The sequence below is a fragment of the Sinohyriopsis cumingii genome, chromosome 14, assembly GCF_028554795.1.
Source record: "Sinohyriopsis cumingii isolate HCF-2022 chromosome 14, ASM2855479v2, whole genome shotgun sequence".
In the NCBI taxonomy this organism is placed as follows: Eukaryota; Metazoa; Mollusca; class Bivalvia; order Unionida; family Unionidae; genus Sinohyriopsis; species Sinohyriopsis cumingii.
The window spans coordinates 14,229,376-14,248,708 of NC_142974.1; the positions used below are offsets into that span (position 1 = coordinate 14,229,376).

Genomic DNA, 19,333 nt, shown 5'->3' on the forward strand with positions numbered 1-19,333 from the left:
CGCGAACGCGTACAAACCCCAAATATACTATCAACACAGAGTGAAGAAGAAAAAGTTTTTTGAAAGCACCTAAGCCCTCACATGAAATGACCAACTCTGCCAAACACCTACACCCCACACCCCACTCCCAACACTACAAAACCCATTTAACCCGTTATTTTATGGCATCAGTGTGTGATTTAGGAAACATCAAGACACAAAATGATGGATGAATAGACTGACTATTGTTTACCGACTTGCATGCCTAAAGAGCGTGCGTGAAGGAAAACATCCTTCCATTTCAATTCTAGCTAAAACATGATCCAGAGGGATAGAGAGAGATGAAAGAGCACAATTTCATAAAGTGTGAGTAAAAACAAAACACGCCATCCTTATTATACAATGTCTAGACCAAGAGACACTTACGTTTTCTTTCTGGTCTATTCTCTTTCAGAAGGTAGTATGAAATTTCACATCAGGGCCAACGCATCGGCTCACATTGTCAATTTTTCCATTTCCATGTCTTTACTGGCACAAGTTCTTCATCATCTTCAATTTCTTCTTCTTCTGAATCCCTCTTCTCTGTTTCGTCTTGTTTTTGTTTCTTCTCTTTTCTCGTAGGGCACTCTGAATTCCAGTGTCCTTTCTCCTGACAACGATATTAGGTATCTTGACTTTTGTCTCTCTTTCTTAGACGAGGCAGGTATTCTGGAGACAAATACCCATTTACCTTTGCAGATATAGCAAACTTCATTAGCACTTACACACTTTCGTATGACTCTCATCAAATCAACGACCAAAAGAGTAAGTTTTGTTGCCACTTTCGCATGTGAATCATGCTTTCGTATGACTTTTAGCAAATATTTGACCAGCAGGTCGATCTGTGCTGGCTCTTCCATCTTCTTGATCGTTTGAGAGCGGAATGAATACTCTGACGCTAAGACACTCTCCTTATATACAGGGACCTGCTGCGTATGAAACCTAGTCAAATGTAATTTTGCAATAAGATGAAACGATTTCATTGAGGAAGTAAAAAGCAATGATGTACCGTATCGCCTCACGCAAAACCTGAAGTGTTAGTTCAAATCCGTGTCAGCGATTTCGAAGACGACATAACTGAGCTTTAATCAATGCTCTCCAATTATGCCACAAAACCACGAGTCCTGATTCACGCCAAAAGAAATTTCGTTCGGTCCATCAAAAATAGTATCACATCTGAGAAACGCAAAACCGAACTTCCAGAAAACTGAGAACGACGGCTTACACCTACAACGTAAATGTATGAGTTCAAGTAGTGCGTAAAACTTAGTCAAATTAAATTTTTATAGTCAAGACGAAAAGATCTCTTTTCGAAGAAGAAAGCAGACACCAAGCGACAATGGCGATCCGTGTCACACAACACTTTCAAAATGTATTTTATCAGAGGTTTGTTCAAGCGATCTGCACGGTTAAATTAAATGTTGATGTATTTTGCAATAAGATGGACACAATTTCCATGGGATGGCCCATGGTACGATTGTTCGTGCATTAGTTTAATTTTTAAAAATATTTTTTATGTAAGTCGCCTATAGGATAGACCCAGTAAAGCATGGCCATTCTCGTCACTGTCTGAATAGCTACTCAAGTCAATTCGAAGCGAACGCGGTAAGAAAATAAGTATAGCCAATGAAATGGCTTACAACGGGTGATGCATTGTTTTGTTCTAGGACTGTGTGGCATAATAATCCCTATATTCTTGCGTTGTTACCATACAGTGCAGACAGACTGAAATGTGAACTTCAGTCAGGTTGTTAAGGATTAGTTAGTCCTACACCTGTGTGGCTAAATTTAAAAATAGTCTGTGAGTACATAAAAGCCTGGGAGATGAGGCTCTCTTTCCTTCCCCAGGAGTAATTAAAAATCACGCGGTGCGTTATTAAACCAGTGATACATGCTCCATTAGAGCGAAAATCACTTTAATTCAAGTAAGCAGGCAAGCAAGTTCGGGTACCATCTCTAGCACTCTTGATGACACCAACTGTCTGGGTTATTTTCTTTCTTGCAAGCCCCTATGTTCCACTTCTGTTTGTGATAATAACTTGTGAAACTTCACATTTTCTAAAGTGGAAATCTTTACAAGCCGTACAAAATACAAAACTTATATGACTTTGGCTTTTGACACTTGCACAGACTCTTCACTTTATAAGTTTCACGAGAAAATTGTATATCCAATTTTTACCATTTTCAAAAACACGCACACACTTGCAGCTTGACCAGAAATATGTACATCTTGTTTTGGGGATAAGTCGCAGACAAGTCCAAGCATATATAGGTGGTTATGAACGTTAGGAATATCCCCTCATTTTTTCAGAAATATCAAAGCTTGTATGTGCATTTTCCCTTTTCCACTCTATATTAGTGCTTAGATTTGTTCCAAAAAAAAAAAAAAAGAAACGAAACAATTTTGAAGAAAAAGAAACAACTGAATTTTGAATTCAGGTTTCTCTCTGTTTATAATTTTTTTAAAGTTGATGGTGCATGACAGAGTACATTCGCCTACCTTTCCAAAGTGAGAGGCATTTCTTCACATGTCATTGCCTTTGTTAAATTCGGTTTCATTGGTTAGTTATCGTTAATCTTTATTTTTTTTTTCATGCATTTCTTTTTGATAGAAGATTTAAGGCTTTCTATTGTTGTAACGGTATTTATGTTGTTTAGTCTGTTGATGAAATTATCTATAGCATCTATCTCAGTTTTCTGGAAGTTCGTTTTTGCGTTTCTCGGATGTGATACTAATTTTTATGGACCGAACGAAATTTCTTTTGGCGTGAATCAGGACTCGTGGTTTTGTGGCATAATTGGAGAGCATTGATTAAAGCTCAGTTATGTCGTCTTCGAAATCGCTGACACGAATTTGAACTAACACTTCAGGTTTTGCGTGAGGCGATACGGTACATCATTGCTTTTTACTTCCTCAATGAAATCGTTTCATCTTATTGCAAAATTACATTTGACTAGGTTTCATACGCAGCAGGTCCCTGTATATAAGGAGAGTGTCTTAGCGTCAGAGTATTCATTCCGCTCTCAAACGATCAAGAATATGGAAAAGTCAGCACAGATCGACCTGCAGGTCAAATATTTGCTAAAAGTCATACGAAAGCATAATTCACATGCGAAAGTGGCAACAAAACTTACTCTTTTGGTCGTTGATTTGATGAGAGTCATACGAAAGTGTGTAAGTGCTAATGAAGTTTGCTATATCTGCAAAGGTAAATGGGTATTTGTCTCCAGAATACCTGCTTCGTCTAAGAAAGAGAGACAATAGTCAAGATACCTAATATCGTTGTCAGGAGAAAGGACACTGGAATTCAGAGTGCCCTACGAGAAAAGAGAAGAAACAAAAACAAGACGAAACAGAGAAGAGGGATTCAGAAGAAGAAGAAATTGAAGATGATGAAGAACTTGTGCCAGTAAAGACATGGAAATGGAAAAATTGACAATGTGAGCCGATGCGTTGGCCCTGATGTGGAATTTCATACTACCTTCTAAAAGAGAATAGACCAGAAAGAAAACGTAAGTGTCTCTTGGTCTAGACATTGTATAATAAGGATGGCGTGTTTTGTTTTTACTCACACTTTATGAAATTGTGCTCTTTCACCTCTCTCTATCCCTCTGGATCATGTTTTAGCTAGAATTGAAATGGAAGGATGTTTTCCTTCACGCACGCTCTTTAGGCATGCAAGTCGGTAAACAATAGTCAGTCTATTCATCCATCATTTTGTGTCTTGATGTTTCCTAAATCACACACTGATGCCATAAAATAACGGGTTAAATGGGTTTTGTAGTGTTGGGAGTGGGGTGTGGGGTGTAGGTGTTTGGCAGAGTTGGTCATTGCAGGAGAGGGCTTAGGTGCTTTCAAAAAACTTTTTCTTCTTCACTCTGTGTTGATAGTATATTTGGGGTTTGTATGCGTTCGCGTACGTTTGTGTGGATAGTTTATTTGGGGTTTGTATGCGTTCGTGTGTGTATGTGTGCGTATGTCTGCGCGCGTACGTTGTGTGTGTGTGTGTGGATGTGTATTGGTCTCTGTTTATCCCTATAAAAACTCACTTTATCCCTATCAGATACACTCTACCTACCTAACTGCAGTAGCGTGTATTCAGTTCAGCCACTTGCAACACTGTTGACATTTATCCCCTAGTGTTCAGTACAGTGACGTCACTGACGCTGGAAATTTCGAGACTATAAATATGGACTTGGGGATTTCCATAGGTTGTAGCTATACATATGTACTAGAGTTCATAAACAGGAACGTCACTCAAACTGAGGCTATAAAAAGATAGTGGGATTTTCCAAAGGAATAACCCACAAGTTGTAGTATAAATAGATAGTGGGATTTCATAGGAATTTTAGCTGATTATAGCTATAAATAGATACATGGGTGTTTATCCACGATCGTGACACAAGTTGATATTGTAAGTAGTTACTAATTTTATCCATTTTAGTCTAAACCATTGTAACTTAATTTTCGGGGATATGTTTATTTTCCTTTAAATTCTGGGACAATTTCGTCATTTTAGCGTTACTTTTAGTCACATCCATTTTGTCGTTGAATATTTCCTTGATTATAGCTATTTATAGCCTCATTACAAATATGCAAATTTTTGAACACCCCAGCAAGATTTCAGGTCTTGGTAATGCTTTATATATAAATCTCACGCTTGTACTAGTGTATGTATGTCTTTGTCTCTGTTGTGTTTGACCATCTACCATCATTGTCCCTAGACAGTCCCACCATGTTCAATTCCCCTTGACGCTATACAGACTCACCATGTTCAATTTCCATATGTTAAATTCCCTTGAGGCTATATCCCCCAGGGGTTTCCGTAATGTTAAATTTCCATTGTTCGAATGCCTTTGTCCCTAGAATGGATATTTCCTTTCTCCAATGTTAAATTTTCAGCTATTATTGTTTAGTATTTATAGATACGGATATATTTATGAACTCGTTGTTTTTGGGCTTGTGTTGTTCTTGAAATTGATGTCAGGCATGTACACCTTCCATAGTTGCTCTGCAGTATGTTGATAGTGAAATACCAATAGCTGGCTAGGAAGAAGAGCTAGCCTCTCATAGCAGTAGACACGTGGGTTCAAGGCAACTAGAGTATCTCAAAAACGGCTTGGATGACAACTATTCTGAATTGCATCAAACTATTTAGTAGACAATGTTTTTCAAAATTTTCATCCATGGAAAGGGCTTGCGTTTGCACTGTGAGCACCACATGCTGTCAAAAATGGATGTGAAAAATGCAGGTATAAAATAGGGGTTGGGGTGCATAAACCTCTTCTGCTGTGAACTGCCATTAACTTCTCTGGTCAAGTGAATACTATTCTTATGCTTTGTTTTCATATAGGTATCCAAAAATATGGACCTTTTTGACCTCACTTGTGTATGTGATTTTTTATGATTTTTTTATACTAGGTCGCTGATTGCGGCATTAAATTTGTACATAAAAACTGGACCCATCCTCCTTAGGTCTTGACGAATTGTCATCGGAGTAAGTCAGACTTTAGATAAATTGAATATTGTCTACATTAAAGATACGAAGAAAAACAAAGCAATATTTGTTTTGTTTTTGTGTGGAAAGAATGCATATCAGGTTTTAAATAAGGTATTGATATTAATAACTTGTACAAACGATAGGTTTTGCACTGAAATAACTCTACTCCAACCCCTCTTAAGGTTCATTGTTGACAGCATATAGCTATGTCGAAATTTTTATGTGACAGGGCCACTCAAAATATAAGTATGGGTCTCTTGCACTTTTAAGGTTATAGCAAATTCGGATGTTTCTCATCGCCCTTTGACCATTTTAATTTGAGATGTATACCGATGTAACGTCATGCAAACATTTAGACAAAGCCGGATATTTATATGCAACCCAATTTACGCATTTTGTTTCAGCGCTAGTTTAACTGTGATAGGATGTCACCCAACATGTCTACACATTTTAAAGCGTAGCCTAGGTAAATGCAATCCAAATTGCATATTCAGTTGCAGTGTGAATTAATAAGCATCAGGATAATACATTTCATGTCCAAGCCATGAATATTAATACTGTGTGTGTGTATATGTGTGAAAATAAAAAAGTATTCAGAGAAACCACAAATTTGATGACATAGGGAAATCATTTTGAAAGACTCATGCTTGGCTGCATAGTATGCATATGGTGCTTTAGATGTTGAGCTAATCTACAAAATACACGCTGCATGTTCATCGCGTTTTAATAAGACCGATTTGGTTGTTATTGTTGTTGTATGGTTTAACACCATTTTTCAGCACACGATAGGCTATACGTGGCGGCCAGTATTAATGGTAGAGGAAGAACCCGGGAAAACTCCGGAAAGAACCATCGACCCACGAGAACCTACTGGCAAGCATTCTCACATACCCACATTGGCCGAATCCAAGACTCGAACCCACGCAGACAGAGGTGAGATGGCAGTGATCCGTAACGGAGAGCGCTTTAGACCACTCGGCCACTCGGGGCCCAACGAAAGGTTTGGTGTCTACAGCACGAGACTGATTTTAACTGAACAGTATAACAATATTATTAATATGACCCGATCCGTAAGTGAGAACATGCTATTCTTAAAAATAAAATCAATACATTAATTTGTTATGTACTCTAAAACATGTATTTAATTCAATGATATTTAATTTCATTTTATCAGAGTTCAACAGCTATGAGTAGAGCGTCGGTGAGAATTGCCGGAGCGGCGTGTGCTGTGTCACTTATTTTAGGCCTTGCGGCAATAGCTACTCCAAAATGGCTGGTGGTGGATGCCGGTTTAACAGAATTGCAATATGGATTGTTTGAAAGCTGCACCAACAGTTCGATAATCGGTCAACAGAAATGTGGATCACAAAACCACAAAAGAGGTAAAATATACGAACACACAGACACACACACAGACACACATTCTCTCCTCTCTCTCTCTCTCTCTGTCTCTGTCTCTCTCTCTCTCTCTCTCTCTCTCTCTCACACACACACACACACACGCACACACACGTGTGTTTACAGTCTGTACGCCGATATCACATTTCAGCAGTCTTCATATCAGTTTTCATTATACCTCGCATTGATGACATTCACAATCAGGTCGTTTCATTTCATTAGTACCGTTAATGTTATATATGTATGTATGTATGTATGTATGTATGTATGTATGTATGTATACAAAACCGCTCCGGTGACCTAAGTAGTTAGAGCGTCCAGCTCAGAAAATGTTAGCGTTAGGACTTGTCAGACTGGTGTCACGATTATGTGACTGGGTGGGACATGTCTGCGGCATAATGCCCCAGTGCTACACATCACTGTAAACTGCCACACTTAAGACTTCGTAGTGATATGGCTTAAGAATTGTTAAAGCTACGTTAAAAATCTAAAACACACACACACAGATACACACACACACACACACCAAATTTTCAATGAAAGAAATCGATTTGTTGCCGTTTTGTTAAGATGCACCTATTTGCAATTCTTATGCATGTGTTTGTTTGCTTGTCTATATGGCTGTACGTCTGTTTGTTCGGCTGGTCACTCTTACTGCTAGCGTTGCTTCTTTTTATGTATTAGTTCACGCATTTCTATCTATCTACCCCGTCTTGTTTTAACTTATAGCTTTATTTAGATGTGGTGTGTTTATGCACGTGCAGTGTTGGCTTTTAACGCAGTATTTACAAACTTAACCTATATCAATATATGTACCTTATACATATTTCCATGTCACTGTCTTCATATTTTCAGGCGTCTCTTGTTTGGCAAGAGCGAGAAAAAGTGCTTGCATTGATCCGGTGATGTTGCTTCCCAACCAGACACGAGATTCCTACAATATGTAGAGTACATAAACTGTACTCTGTCTGAGTACATACGCTGTACTCTGTAAGAGTTCATGCACTGTACTCTGAGTACATAAACTGTGTTCCGTGTGAGTACATAAATTGTACTCTGTATCAGTACATAAGCTGTACTCTGTATGAGTAATTAAACTCTACTTGGTTTGAGTAGGTACACTGTGTTCTAATACTCTTTCAAGGAATTTCGTCCTATTTCTTTATCATGGCTGCCATTATTCAGTAAAATTCGTCGCCAGAAAGCAACCACAAAAGTGTTGGCTAAGGGCCATGCCAGTGAGGTACTTCCAATGTACATGGACATCACCTTACATCTAGCAGTCTGCTTGACTTCGAGACGCCCCATAAGGTTATTTCCGTTGCCGGAGGATATCACAGCTATTTGGCATGGAGCGTTAAGAAGTCTTCAGCAGATGTCGTAAACCATTCCCTCGTAGCTTAACCATCTGTCTGCTTTCCTGGCGTCAGCCCTCCACGTCATCTGGGACCACACTCAACCGATTTCGAACAGGACAGGGTTGTTGTGCAGTCACCCTTGTCCGATGGGGTCAGACCGCTAACTCTTCTTGTTGCTTTGGAGCTCTTCAGACCATGTCACACATGGTGAAGAACTGTCCACTGACACGGTTCCCTAGTGGACTGCAAGTTTCTTATGATTACGTTGTTAAATGGCCGACCACGCACTGCACACAATAATAGTATATACTGTGCTCAGTACCAGTACATTACCTGTACGCTGTGTGAATACATAAATTGTGTTCGGTTTTAACACATAAACTGTAATCTGTATGAGTACATACAATGTCTCTGTATGAGTACATAAAAATGTCTCTGTATGAGTATATAAACTGTGCGCTGTGTGATAACATAAACTGTACTATGTTTGAGAACATAACATGTACTTTGTATGAGTACATAAACTGTATTCAGCGAGAGTACATAAACGGTGCTCTTTGTGAATTGTTAAGTTATCGGCTCTTTAAAAGAGTAACAAGAAATGAGTGAAGACATCAAGTTTTGTTAAATTCTACACATAATTTTTCCCCTAGAAAACCAAGGTAAATATGAGAAAAAGAACGTACACTTCTAAGAATAACATCCAAAAAAAAAAAAATCCAAGAATTACCTAAGAGTTAAAAAAAAGAAGTCCTAGTAATAAAATACCCTAATGAAACTGAGTTCGAATCTCGATGAAATCCAGAATGGAAGGCAATGAGGTATGATGTGTACGGCCTCGATTTCACTTCACGAATCTTAGTCTGAGAAAGAATAAAAAATGAAAAGGTTGTATACTTGAATTCACTGATTTCTGAATCAAGGCCAAGAACTAGGCGAGCATTAGATACAAAGTTTATGTTATTAGCGTTTGCGAAGAATATTCGGGTCAAACTGAACTGAATTTCTGGTTAATGAATTTCTGGAAAATGTCAAATAGAGTTTTTAAAATTGCAATACAATATCGCGTAATGGAATAAAAGATTAAAACTTAAAAACAAACAATTAAATTAAATCAAATATAACTTAAATCAAATACACATATTATCCCCCCCCCCCCCCCAACGGATAAGAAAGATTTATATAGCAATGCTTTCTTTTTACCATATATTAATTATATATGAGGTTTAAAAATAACATAAAAAAAGCTGTTATGAATTATGCAACGTGTACATGAAATAATACGTTTGTATACACGGGTAAATTCATCTGCTATTAAGTTAGATTCTCCATTAATGTGTATGATGTCAATATCACATTTTACCTGTAATAACAAACTCTATCTTAGTAGTCTTTGATTTGTATTGTTCATCTTGCCGATGAAAGTAAGGGGGTTGTGATCACTAAAACCAATAATGGACGAATGAGCTGAACTAATGTAAACTTCAAATATTGCAATACTAATATTGAAGCCAAAGATTCCTTCTCGATTACTGAGACAGCCCCGGTGGCCTAGTGGATGCGGGAGGTCGTGGGTTTGATCCCGGTTGAGTCATACCAAAGATGTATAAAAATGGTAATAACAGCTGCCTCGCTTGGCACTCAGCATTAAGAGTTAGTGTTAGTACATGGCCGGCCTGGTGTCAGGATAATGTGACTTGGTGGGACATCATGCTACATGTCTGCGACATGATGCCCCATTGTTAGACATCACTATAAACTGCAACACTGCAGACATCGAAGCGATATGAGTGAGACAACATTTTGCTAAAGCTGCGTTAAAAATCCAAATCACACACACACACACACACACACACACACACACACACACACACACACACATCGAATTTTGAGTAATTTAGTTGGTGCTTTTTAATGTGTTTGGAAAATAGCACATATGCTGATCAAAACCATTTTCGTCTTCTTGAATCAATGCTGTTCCAACGCCAACATCACTTGCATCAACAGATAGTTTAAATGATTGGCTGAAATTCGGACCTGTAATAATTGGCGCGCTTAAAAGTATGGCTTTTAACTTATCAAAAGCCTTCTGACATTTTTCAGTCCAACGAAACATGTTTTTCTTGCTTAATAAATTTGTCAGTGGTTCAGCAATTATGGAAAAATTGGAACAAAATTTCCGACCGTATCCAGCCATACCTAAAAATCACATCAGTTGCTTTTTACTAACAGGCACAGGGAATTGAAAGATAATCTTGACCTTATCATCTGTAGGTTTAGCTTGTCCATGTCCCACGATATCTCCTAGAAATGTTACACTTGCACGGCAGAACTCCCCTTTGAATAAATTAATTGTCAGACTTGCATCAGTGAGTCTGTCAAAGGATTTCCGAATTGCTGCTAAATGTTCTATCCTGGTATCGTTATAGATGATGGCATCATCGATACAAGAATCACAATTGTCTAGACAAGAGGTAAACATATTCATTAGACGCTGAACATTAATTGGAGAACCTTTCATTCCAAATGTGCAGCAACGAATGTCGACATTTCCTTTGCTCTTTCCATCAGTAGAATTTGCCAAAATCCTTTCAGATGGTCAACTTTTGTGACTTACTTGGCATTTCTGATCTTATCCATGCAGTCATTGATTCTTGGAAATGGAAATGGATTTGTTTTAGTCACACTTCTCACCTTTGTTTTAAGTTTTAATCAGTTCACATACGAAAAGTTTTATCTGATTGGGAACAAGCTTACATTGTGAACTCCTATCACTTGTACTGGGCTGTATGAAACCATTCTCCAGCATATACTTAATTTATATTTACAAGTATACCTGCTTTAGAGGGTTCATCCTGTACGAATTTTCTTTCTCCACAGATTTGGAATTTACAATTTCAACATTATGGAAAACTTTGTTCTTGTAGGAACATCTGGAAATAAGGACTTATATTAAAAAATAACTGTTTAAGTTCATTCCTTTATTGTTATTGCAAATGTGAACGTTTCTGGTCCAGATCATTCATAATGTGTTTATTCCAAAGAATTGTCACTCCAAAATCAGTTGTGTCCGATGTTATTCCTTCCCTTTAATCTGTATCCAGTGGGACAGGAAAAACGAAATTAATTGCATGTTTAACTTGGCTATCTCTCTCACTATACAATTCTTTTAACATGTTTATGCGGCAAAGTTGTGTTTGTTCACGCCTCCCAGGAACGTTTTTGACGTTATTTAAATAATTCACTTTCTTTCCAACTATGTGGGGAACATACTACATGGCATGATGATAATTTGTGGTATTGGCAAGAGAGCCAGAACTCTATCAACAGGCTGCAAACTCATTTCCTTTGAGTTTTTATCACACCTTAATTTCCTATTTGACTGAGCAGAGTGTAGATTCGCACTTGCAACCTAACATGCCTTTGACAACTTATACTTGATATTAGAAACATAATCGAGAAGGTTAATTGCATTATCTTCATTAGAAAGAAGTTACTCTTTCAACAACTTCAATAGTCCACGCACAGTGTGTCCAAACTCCAGTTCAACGGACTGACGTCTGAAGATTATTGAACCGATTCCCTAACAGCAAATAATATTAAATGAATGCCTCACCCCAATCTTTACCAGCATCAAGACATTATGATCGAATCATATTTTCAAAGTCTGATGAAATCTTTCCAAACCCCTTGGCTCTCAGGGTAATAGGCACAATATATGAATCGTTGCATGCCTGATTCGTACATACCTTTGCTGGAAAATTCCAGACATAAAATTTGACCTTTAATTAAATTGGACAGATTTGGGAAGGCCATTTTGAGTAAAAACTTTATCAACGCTTTTACTATGGTTTAGGTTTAATATTCCTTAAAGGAAGTGCCTCTAGAAACCTTGTTGACGCACACATTATGGTCAGCTAGTATTGGTTACCTGACTTTGTCTTCGGTAAGGGACCAACACAATCAATATAAGTCTGCAAAATGGTTCGTCAAATGCAGGTATAGGTTGTAGATGAACCGTCAGTATCTTCTGATTTGGGTTTGTGTACCATTTTATACGTATGACAAGATATGAGGTATTTAGAAACATCACTTTTGATTTTTTGCCAAGGGAAGTAAGTCGAAATATTGGGATAAGTATCAGTAGTCCCTAAATGACCAGCCAAAGGAGTTTCATGATTCAGACGAAGTATTTCTTGTCTGTATGATTTGGGAACTACCATTTGATAGTTAAACGACCACTCAGCGCCAGCAGGTACCTCGGGAGGACTCCATTTCCTCAGAAGATTTTCATTTTTAATGAAATAACAGCCATGTATTTCAGCAGGTTCAGTTTCACTAATTGCCCTTTGAATCAAACAAGAGATCCCATGATCTTTTTCCTGCTCGACGAGAAGTGATTGTCGTTGGTCACCGTGAATACAGAAAATGAGCAGTTAATAGATGATCAATGTGATCCATATATTATGATTGATCCAAATAAGTAGTGAAAGTGACCTCATTATAAGCCAGGCCAATACATGTTTCAGCTAAAGAAATACTTTACTGATCAACATCATTCTCAAGTACTTTCTTTGCCATAGCTCTAGTAACCGCACACGCTCGATATAACTCAGTGAATTATATTTCAATAGGATCGACCTTCCGATCCAATCAAGGCTTGGCAGTTACAAGTGGATTATCTACAACCTTGTCTCCAGCTAATTCAATGCCTAGTAGTAAATGAATGCCCTCAACAGGTAAAACGAATACTGTTCCAATTGTCGGGGGTCCTGCGACTAAGTCTGACGACAAACGTACACAATGGAGAGGAACATTCACAAAGCCGCGCTCTTCTCCCTAAGAGTACTTTCATTAGAAGAAAACCTCTCAGACAAAGGCAACGCATCTGATAATAAAAGACTGTGAAAAGCTCCTGTGTCCCTTAAAAATTTAATATGGGGATGGAATTGGCCAAATCATCAAATAGTAACATATTACCCTTCGATATGAATGGTTCATAATTTTCCATAATAAAATCAGACTGGGGTTTATTAGACCCAACGAATGTATTGGTTTCGATACATTACCGTGACGTTGACTTCTCAGAAGGAAGAATATTTTGGAATAGGTCTGTCTAGCTCCAAATGCTTAGGTTTCAATTTTTAGCAATCAGAAATAACGTTTCCGTTCTTCTTGAAATAGGTACACGTAGGTAGAGAGGAGGTTGTTTGATCAATCTTATCAGAAACGTGATTTGTTTAACGTTGTGCCAGATTCAGATTTAGAAGGCTTGTATTAGGCTGAAATACTTTCTGCCAGACGACCGCTGAGTGGAAGTCTTATTTACAAAATAAATGTTGTGAGCAAAGGAATATTCTTCAGCAGCACGAGCAGCATCGTCCAAGGTTTCCACATTATGTTCATGAAGTTTTAATGTCTATACGGACACAGTTCTTGAACCCTTTAAGTAATACAAGTTGTCTGAAAATCATGCTTTTGATCAACTTTCTTGGCTAAGCACAAATCTATCAAATAACTGCTGTTTTTCTCTTGAGAATTCGACAAGATTTTTTCCAGCTTCTTTTCTATAGTTTCTTAATTTTTTGTCGATAAGCCGCAGAGACTAACTCATAACCCGTTAAGATGCATTCTTTCACCAAAGCATAGACAGCACTCTGCTGTACTGACAGGGATGAATATGCATCTCGGGCTTTGCCAAAATCTGTACACTGTACTAATTGAGTCCAAATCTCCTTTGGCCATTTCAAATTGTCAGCAACGTTTTATAAATAACGAAACTATTTTTTCTAAATAAAAGGGGCACTAACCAAATAGTCTTAGTATATACTAACTTGAATTTGTATGTGTGGTGGGAACGTGCATTTCACCTGCCAGTTCTATTTCTTTTATTCTGAATTGATATTCCCTCTCTTCCTTCTCTCTTCGCATTTACATTTGCATATGTCTCTCTGTCTCTCTGTGGGTTTAGTTTCTTCCGTTTCTAATTGCATTTGTTTTGCATCTTTAAATTTTGCAACTGCGTTTGAATCTGTTTTCGTCTTTCTGTCACTGCATTTGTTCGTTTTGTAACTGCATTTGTTCTTTTGGTAACTGTATTTGTCCTTCCTTCTCTCTTTCTTCGTTATCTAATTGCATTAGCAGTTGTTCTTTCTGTAAAATATTTGTTATTTTTTTTCTCCGATCGCATTTGTTCTTTCTCTTTGTTTTTCTTCTCTATGTTTCTGAAGTTCCAGCTTCCTTAACTTTAATTCTATCTTGTATTTTAATTTTAATTCCTTTACTTCAGATTCTGACACAAATTTGCTGATCAAAATCAAAGCATTCTTTTCCACCAAATACTGGACCAAAATATTTTGTATTTCTTGCATCGTTAAGGAAGCCGTTGCCTCAGAAACATCATATTTTCAGGCAAGTTGAATCAATTCATTTTTTTTCTTCAAAAGAAATAATTGTTCTCCGGTAGGATTTGAAAGAAAGCTTTACACTTTTGATGACATCGTAAAAACGCTTGCTGATATCACTATTTCACTAAAAAAATTTAAAATGAAATGATTGGGATTTTTTTATATATATAGAGGAATTCAATTTTCAAAAACCGAGATTTTCTGAAGTATTTTAGCCGAGACACATATATCCCATGGACGAGAGCCCAGTGTTGTTTGTTACGATTAGGCGCTTACAAAGCGCAAAAGAAAAGAGTGAAGACAATAAGCTTTGTAACAATTAACAAGTAATTTATTCCCCGACAAAAAGAAGGTAAAAATGAGAAAATAAGTTACGATTCTACGAATAAAGTCCAAAAATAATCCAAGAATATTCCAAAGATTACAAAAATAGAAGTCCTAGTAATAAAATGTCTTAATGAAACCGAATTCGAATCCCGATGAAATCCAAAATGGAAGGCGATGACGTATGCTGTGGTTTGGATCATTCTGATGTGTCAACCTTTCTTAGTTGATTGACAGAAAATATTTTTCAAATGTTTGGATTCTTTGTAAATTTCGATAACTGTCTTTGTCTCAGGGCACAAGTATTTCCAGGGAAAAATAATCTCATGGAATCCAGACAATTTGAAGAGACAATAAAGATTCAACTCAAACTAGTCACAACAAAATACGTCTAGTCATTAGCTTAAAGCCCGACTGACTAATTATTTTATATAAAATAGTTATACACTAATTTAAGACGCAAAACAGATTCCCATATGAGGGTTACATGATCATGTTTCGGAAACAATATAGAAGCCTTTTACATGCCTAACATCACGTACTTCCAGTATGGCCTCGATATCATTTTTTGAATCTTAATTTCAGATAGAATAAATATATTTTTACTTCCACTTACTGATTTTTTATTCAAAGCCAGGAACTAGGTCAGCATTATAAATAAAGTTTATATTATTCGTGTTTACGAAACACAGGTCAAACTGAACGGAATTTCTGGAAAGTGAACTTCTGGAAAATGAACATCTGGAAAATGTCAAATCCAGTTTATAGAATTTCACTATAATAGCCTGTAATGGAATGGATTTCTTTTAGAACTAGCAAACAAGCAACTAAATTACATCAAATTTAAATTAAATCAAATATACATGACAGAATACATAAACTAAACTATTTGCTAGTACATAAATTGTGCTCTGTATGAGTACAAAAACTGTGATCTGTGTGAGTACATACACTATATCTGTACGTGAAAATAAACTGTCTATATATGAGTACATAAACTGTACTCTGTATATATACATACATTTTACTATATTTGAGTACATACATTGTCCCTCTATGAATGCATACACTGATTTATGTGTCAGTACATAAACTGTACTCTGTATGAGTACATAAACTGTACTCTGTATATATACATACATTTTACTATGTTTGAGTACATACATTGTCCCTGTATGAGTGCACACACTTATTTATGTGTCATTACATAATCTGTATTCTGTATGAGTACATAAACTGTACTATATATATATATATATATATATATATATATATATATATATATATATATATACATTTTACTACGTTTGAGTACATACATTGTCCCTGTATGAGTGCATAAACTGATTTATCTTTCAGTACATAAACTGTACTCTGTTTGAGTACATAAACTGTAATCTATATATATACATACAATTTACTATGTTTGAGTACATACAATGTCCCTGTATGAGTGCATACACTGATTTACGTGTCAGTACATAAACTGTACTCTATATGAGTTCATAAACTGTACTCTATATATATACGTACATTTTGCTGTGTTTGGGTACATAAATTGTCCCTGTATGAGTGCATAAACATATTTGCATGACAGTATATAAACTGTACTCTGCGTGAGTACATAAACTGTCTCTGTATGAGTACACAAACTGTACCATGTGTGAGTACATAAACTGTACTCTGCATGAGTAAATAAACTGTATTTTGTGTGAGTATATAAACATTACTCTGAGTACACAAGCTGTCTCTGTATTAGTACACAAACTATACTCATTATGAGTACATAAATTTTACTCTATGTAAATACACGAACTGTATTGTGTGTGAATACATAAATTGTACTATGTGTGAGTACATTAACTGTACTATGTGTGAGTACATAAACTGTACTGTGTGTGAGTACATAAACTGTACTGTGTGTGAGTACAAAAACTGTAATGTGTGTGAGTACATAAACTGTACTGTGTGAGTACATAACTTGTACTATGTGTGAGTACATTAACTGTACTATGTGTTAGTACAGAAACTGTCCTGTGTGTGAGTACATAAATTGTACTATGTGTGAGTTCATAAACTGTACTATTTGTGAGTACATAAACTTTACTCTATGTAAATACATAAACTGTACTGTGTGAGTACATAAACTGTACTGTGTGTGAGTACGTAAATTGTACTATGTGTGAGTACATAAACTGTACTATTTGTGAGTACATAAACTTTACTCTATGTAAACACATGAACTGTACTGTGTGTGAGTACATAAGCTGTACTGTGTGTAAGTATATAAATTGTACTATGTGTGAGTACATAAACTGTACTATTTGTGAGTACATAAACTTTACTCTATGTAAATGCATAAACTGTACTGTGTGTGAGTACTTAAACTGTACTGTGTGTGAGTACATAAATTGTACTATGTGTGAGTCCATAAACTGTACTATTTGTGAGTACATAAACTTTATGTAAATACATAAACTGTACTGTGTGTGAGTAAATAAACTGTACTATGTGTGATTAAATAAACTGTACTCACTATTACATCTTCGTATGGCTTAAGTTTCTGTTAATCTATATTTTATTATGTTCGTTAATTGTATAAAAGCGGTGAATCTATATTAGCGTACCATTACAATTAATCAATAAATATATTAGGGAATCTCAATCTCTTTGTTTATGAACTATGCAGTAATATTTCTCTGCCATAAATTATCCATTTGATTTCTTTTTCCTGTAGAATGGATATTAGTTACATCAGCGTTTGTAGTGGCAGGCATATGTGGCATCTCTTTAGCCTTTGTACTCGTCCTTCTGCTCTCACTCGTCGCCCGGAAAAGCAACATCGCTGTAAAAGCGTCAGGACCATTTGCAATTCTTGGTGGTAAGCCCAAACAAAATACTACATCATCCTTATTTCAAGTAAATCAACAAGAAATAAACAATATGCAACATGAAAGTGTGTACGCTCTCTGCTTCAAGAGAACATACGTTATAAAGAATACTTCAGAATAACTGAATGATCTGATGAAAGAGGTTAATTAAATTATAATAAAGCAAGTAACGATAGCAATGTAATATTGGTTTCGTTCGATACTTTACTGCAAAGCAACATAAATATGGTATTTAGTGTCGAGAACATCGAGTAAAATGTTTAGCGCAAGACAATACCACAGTGGCCAACAATAGTTTTATATATTTGGTAGTATTTGGACCATCAACATTTCGTCCACGCGTCTTGCACGTTAACCCCTGGACCACCACGGAGTAGAAGTAATCACAATGATGGTTGAACAAAGCAACTTTTTCGATCAGAAAACCTGCAAAAATATGTCGAAGTAGTATTTTAGCCCCTGTTACTTGTATCCGTTTAGAATTTGCATTTGTAAAATATGATTTTCAAAAAAATCAAGTAATTTACATGTTTGAGTATCGCAAAGACAGTCATATATTTGAACATTTTGAGTGTCAAATACTCAGAGTCTCTCTTTATAATGTTAAACAGTTAATGTACAAGCATCAGCCTCGACCTGCTGTATAATCTATTTCTTTCAATACACACTTGTTTTTAGCTTTATTGTAATCTTCATTTGTTTCGTACAAACAGGCCTCAGTAAGGTCATCGGCACCATCATATGGGCATTGAAGTACAGGGATGATGAAAATTTGGCTGTCGGTAATCTTTCCGTGGGATTCTTCCTCGCCAACGCGTCAGCCATTTTGTCATTCATTACCGGAAGTTTACTTCTTCTCTGTTGTAGATCGGGATCATACACGGAACTTTGAATTATTTTAACACCTAAATCAGGACATAATCATTTTATAAAAAGTAATACGATTGAAATTTTCTCTAAATTGTATTAAAATTAATTTTTCATTGAAATTATAGTGAAAGTAATTTTCCACTAAAATATATTGAGAGTAATTTTTTTTATTTCTGTATTACAACTGTATACTGTTTTAATTAAGATTGCGCTGTCCGAGCAAGTGCAAAACTCCCGTTTTCTATACATTTATCTTGTATCGAAAAGTCAGCAGAAATTACACTCGTTAAGTTGTTGAAGTTGCTGAACTAGCGGATTCCAAAAATTGTCTTTGACTGAGTAAAATATAAGATTCACGCGTGTTCTGAAACGAATAAATTGATGCGGAGGAATTGTCTGTCTGATGACGTACTCAGACACAGACGGCTCAGTAGAGTAGAGATGGGAGCCTCGTTCTGATTCCGAATGAATGAACACTAGCATCGTGACGAATATATATTTTTGGCAGTGAGCATTCGTTCCAAACTGCGTATAAATTAAAAACAAGCTTGAGCAGGATTAGTTCC

At 36.4% G+C, this 19,333-nt stretch overlaps 1 protein-coding gene across 1 annotated transcript in view; it reads left to right on the forward strand.

The window, feature by feature from the left end:
* The window catches only part of LOC149783287 (uncharacterized), a 121,794-nt gene extending 102,792 nt beyond the window's left edge, over positions 1 to 19,002 (forward strand). Inside the window, exons 2-4 of the mRNA XM_089931520.1 lie at positions 6,694 to 6,901; positions 17,744 to 17,887; positions 18,611 to 19,002. Of these exons, the coding sequence (XP_089787646.1) occupies positions 6,706 to 6,901; positions 17,744 to 17,887; positions 18,611 to 18,789 (519 nt within the window). The 5' untranslated portion in view covers positions 6,694 to 6,705 and the 3' untranslated portion in view covers positions 18,790 to 19,002. The remainder of the gene's footprint in view (positions 1 to 6,693; positions 6,902 to 17,743; positions 17,888 to 18,610) is intronic.
* Positions 19,003 to 19,333: the final 331 nt, after the last annotated feature.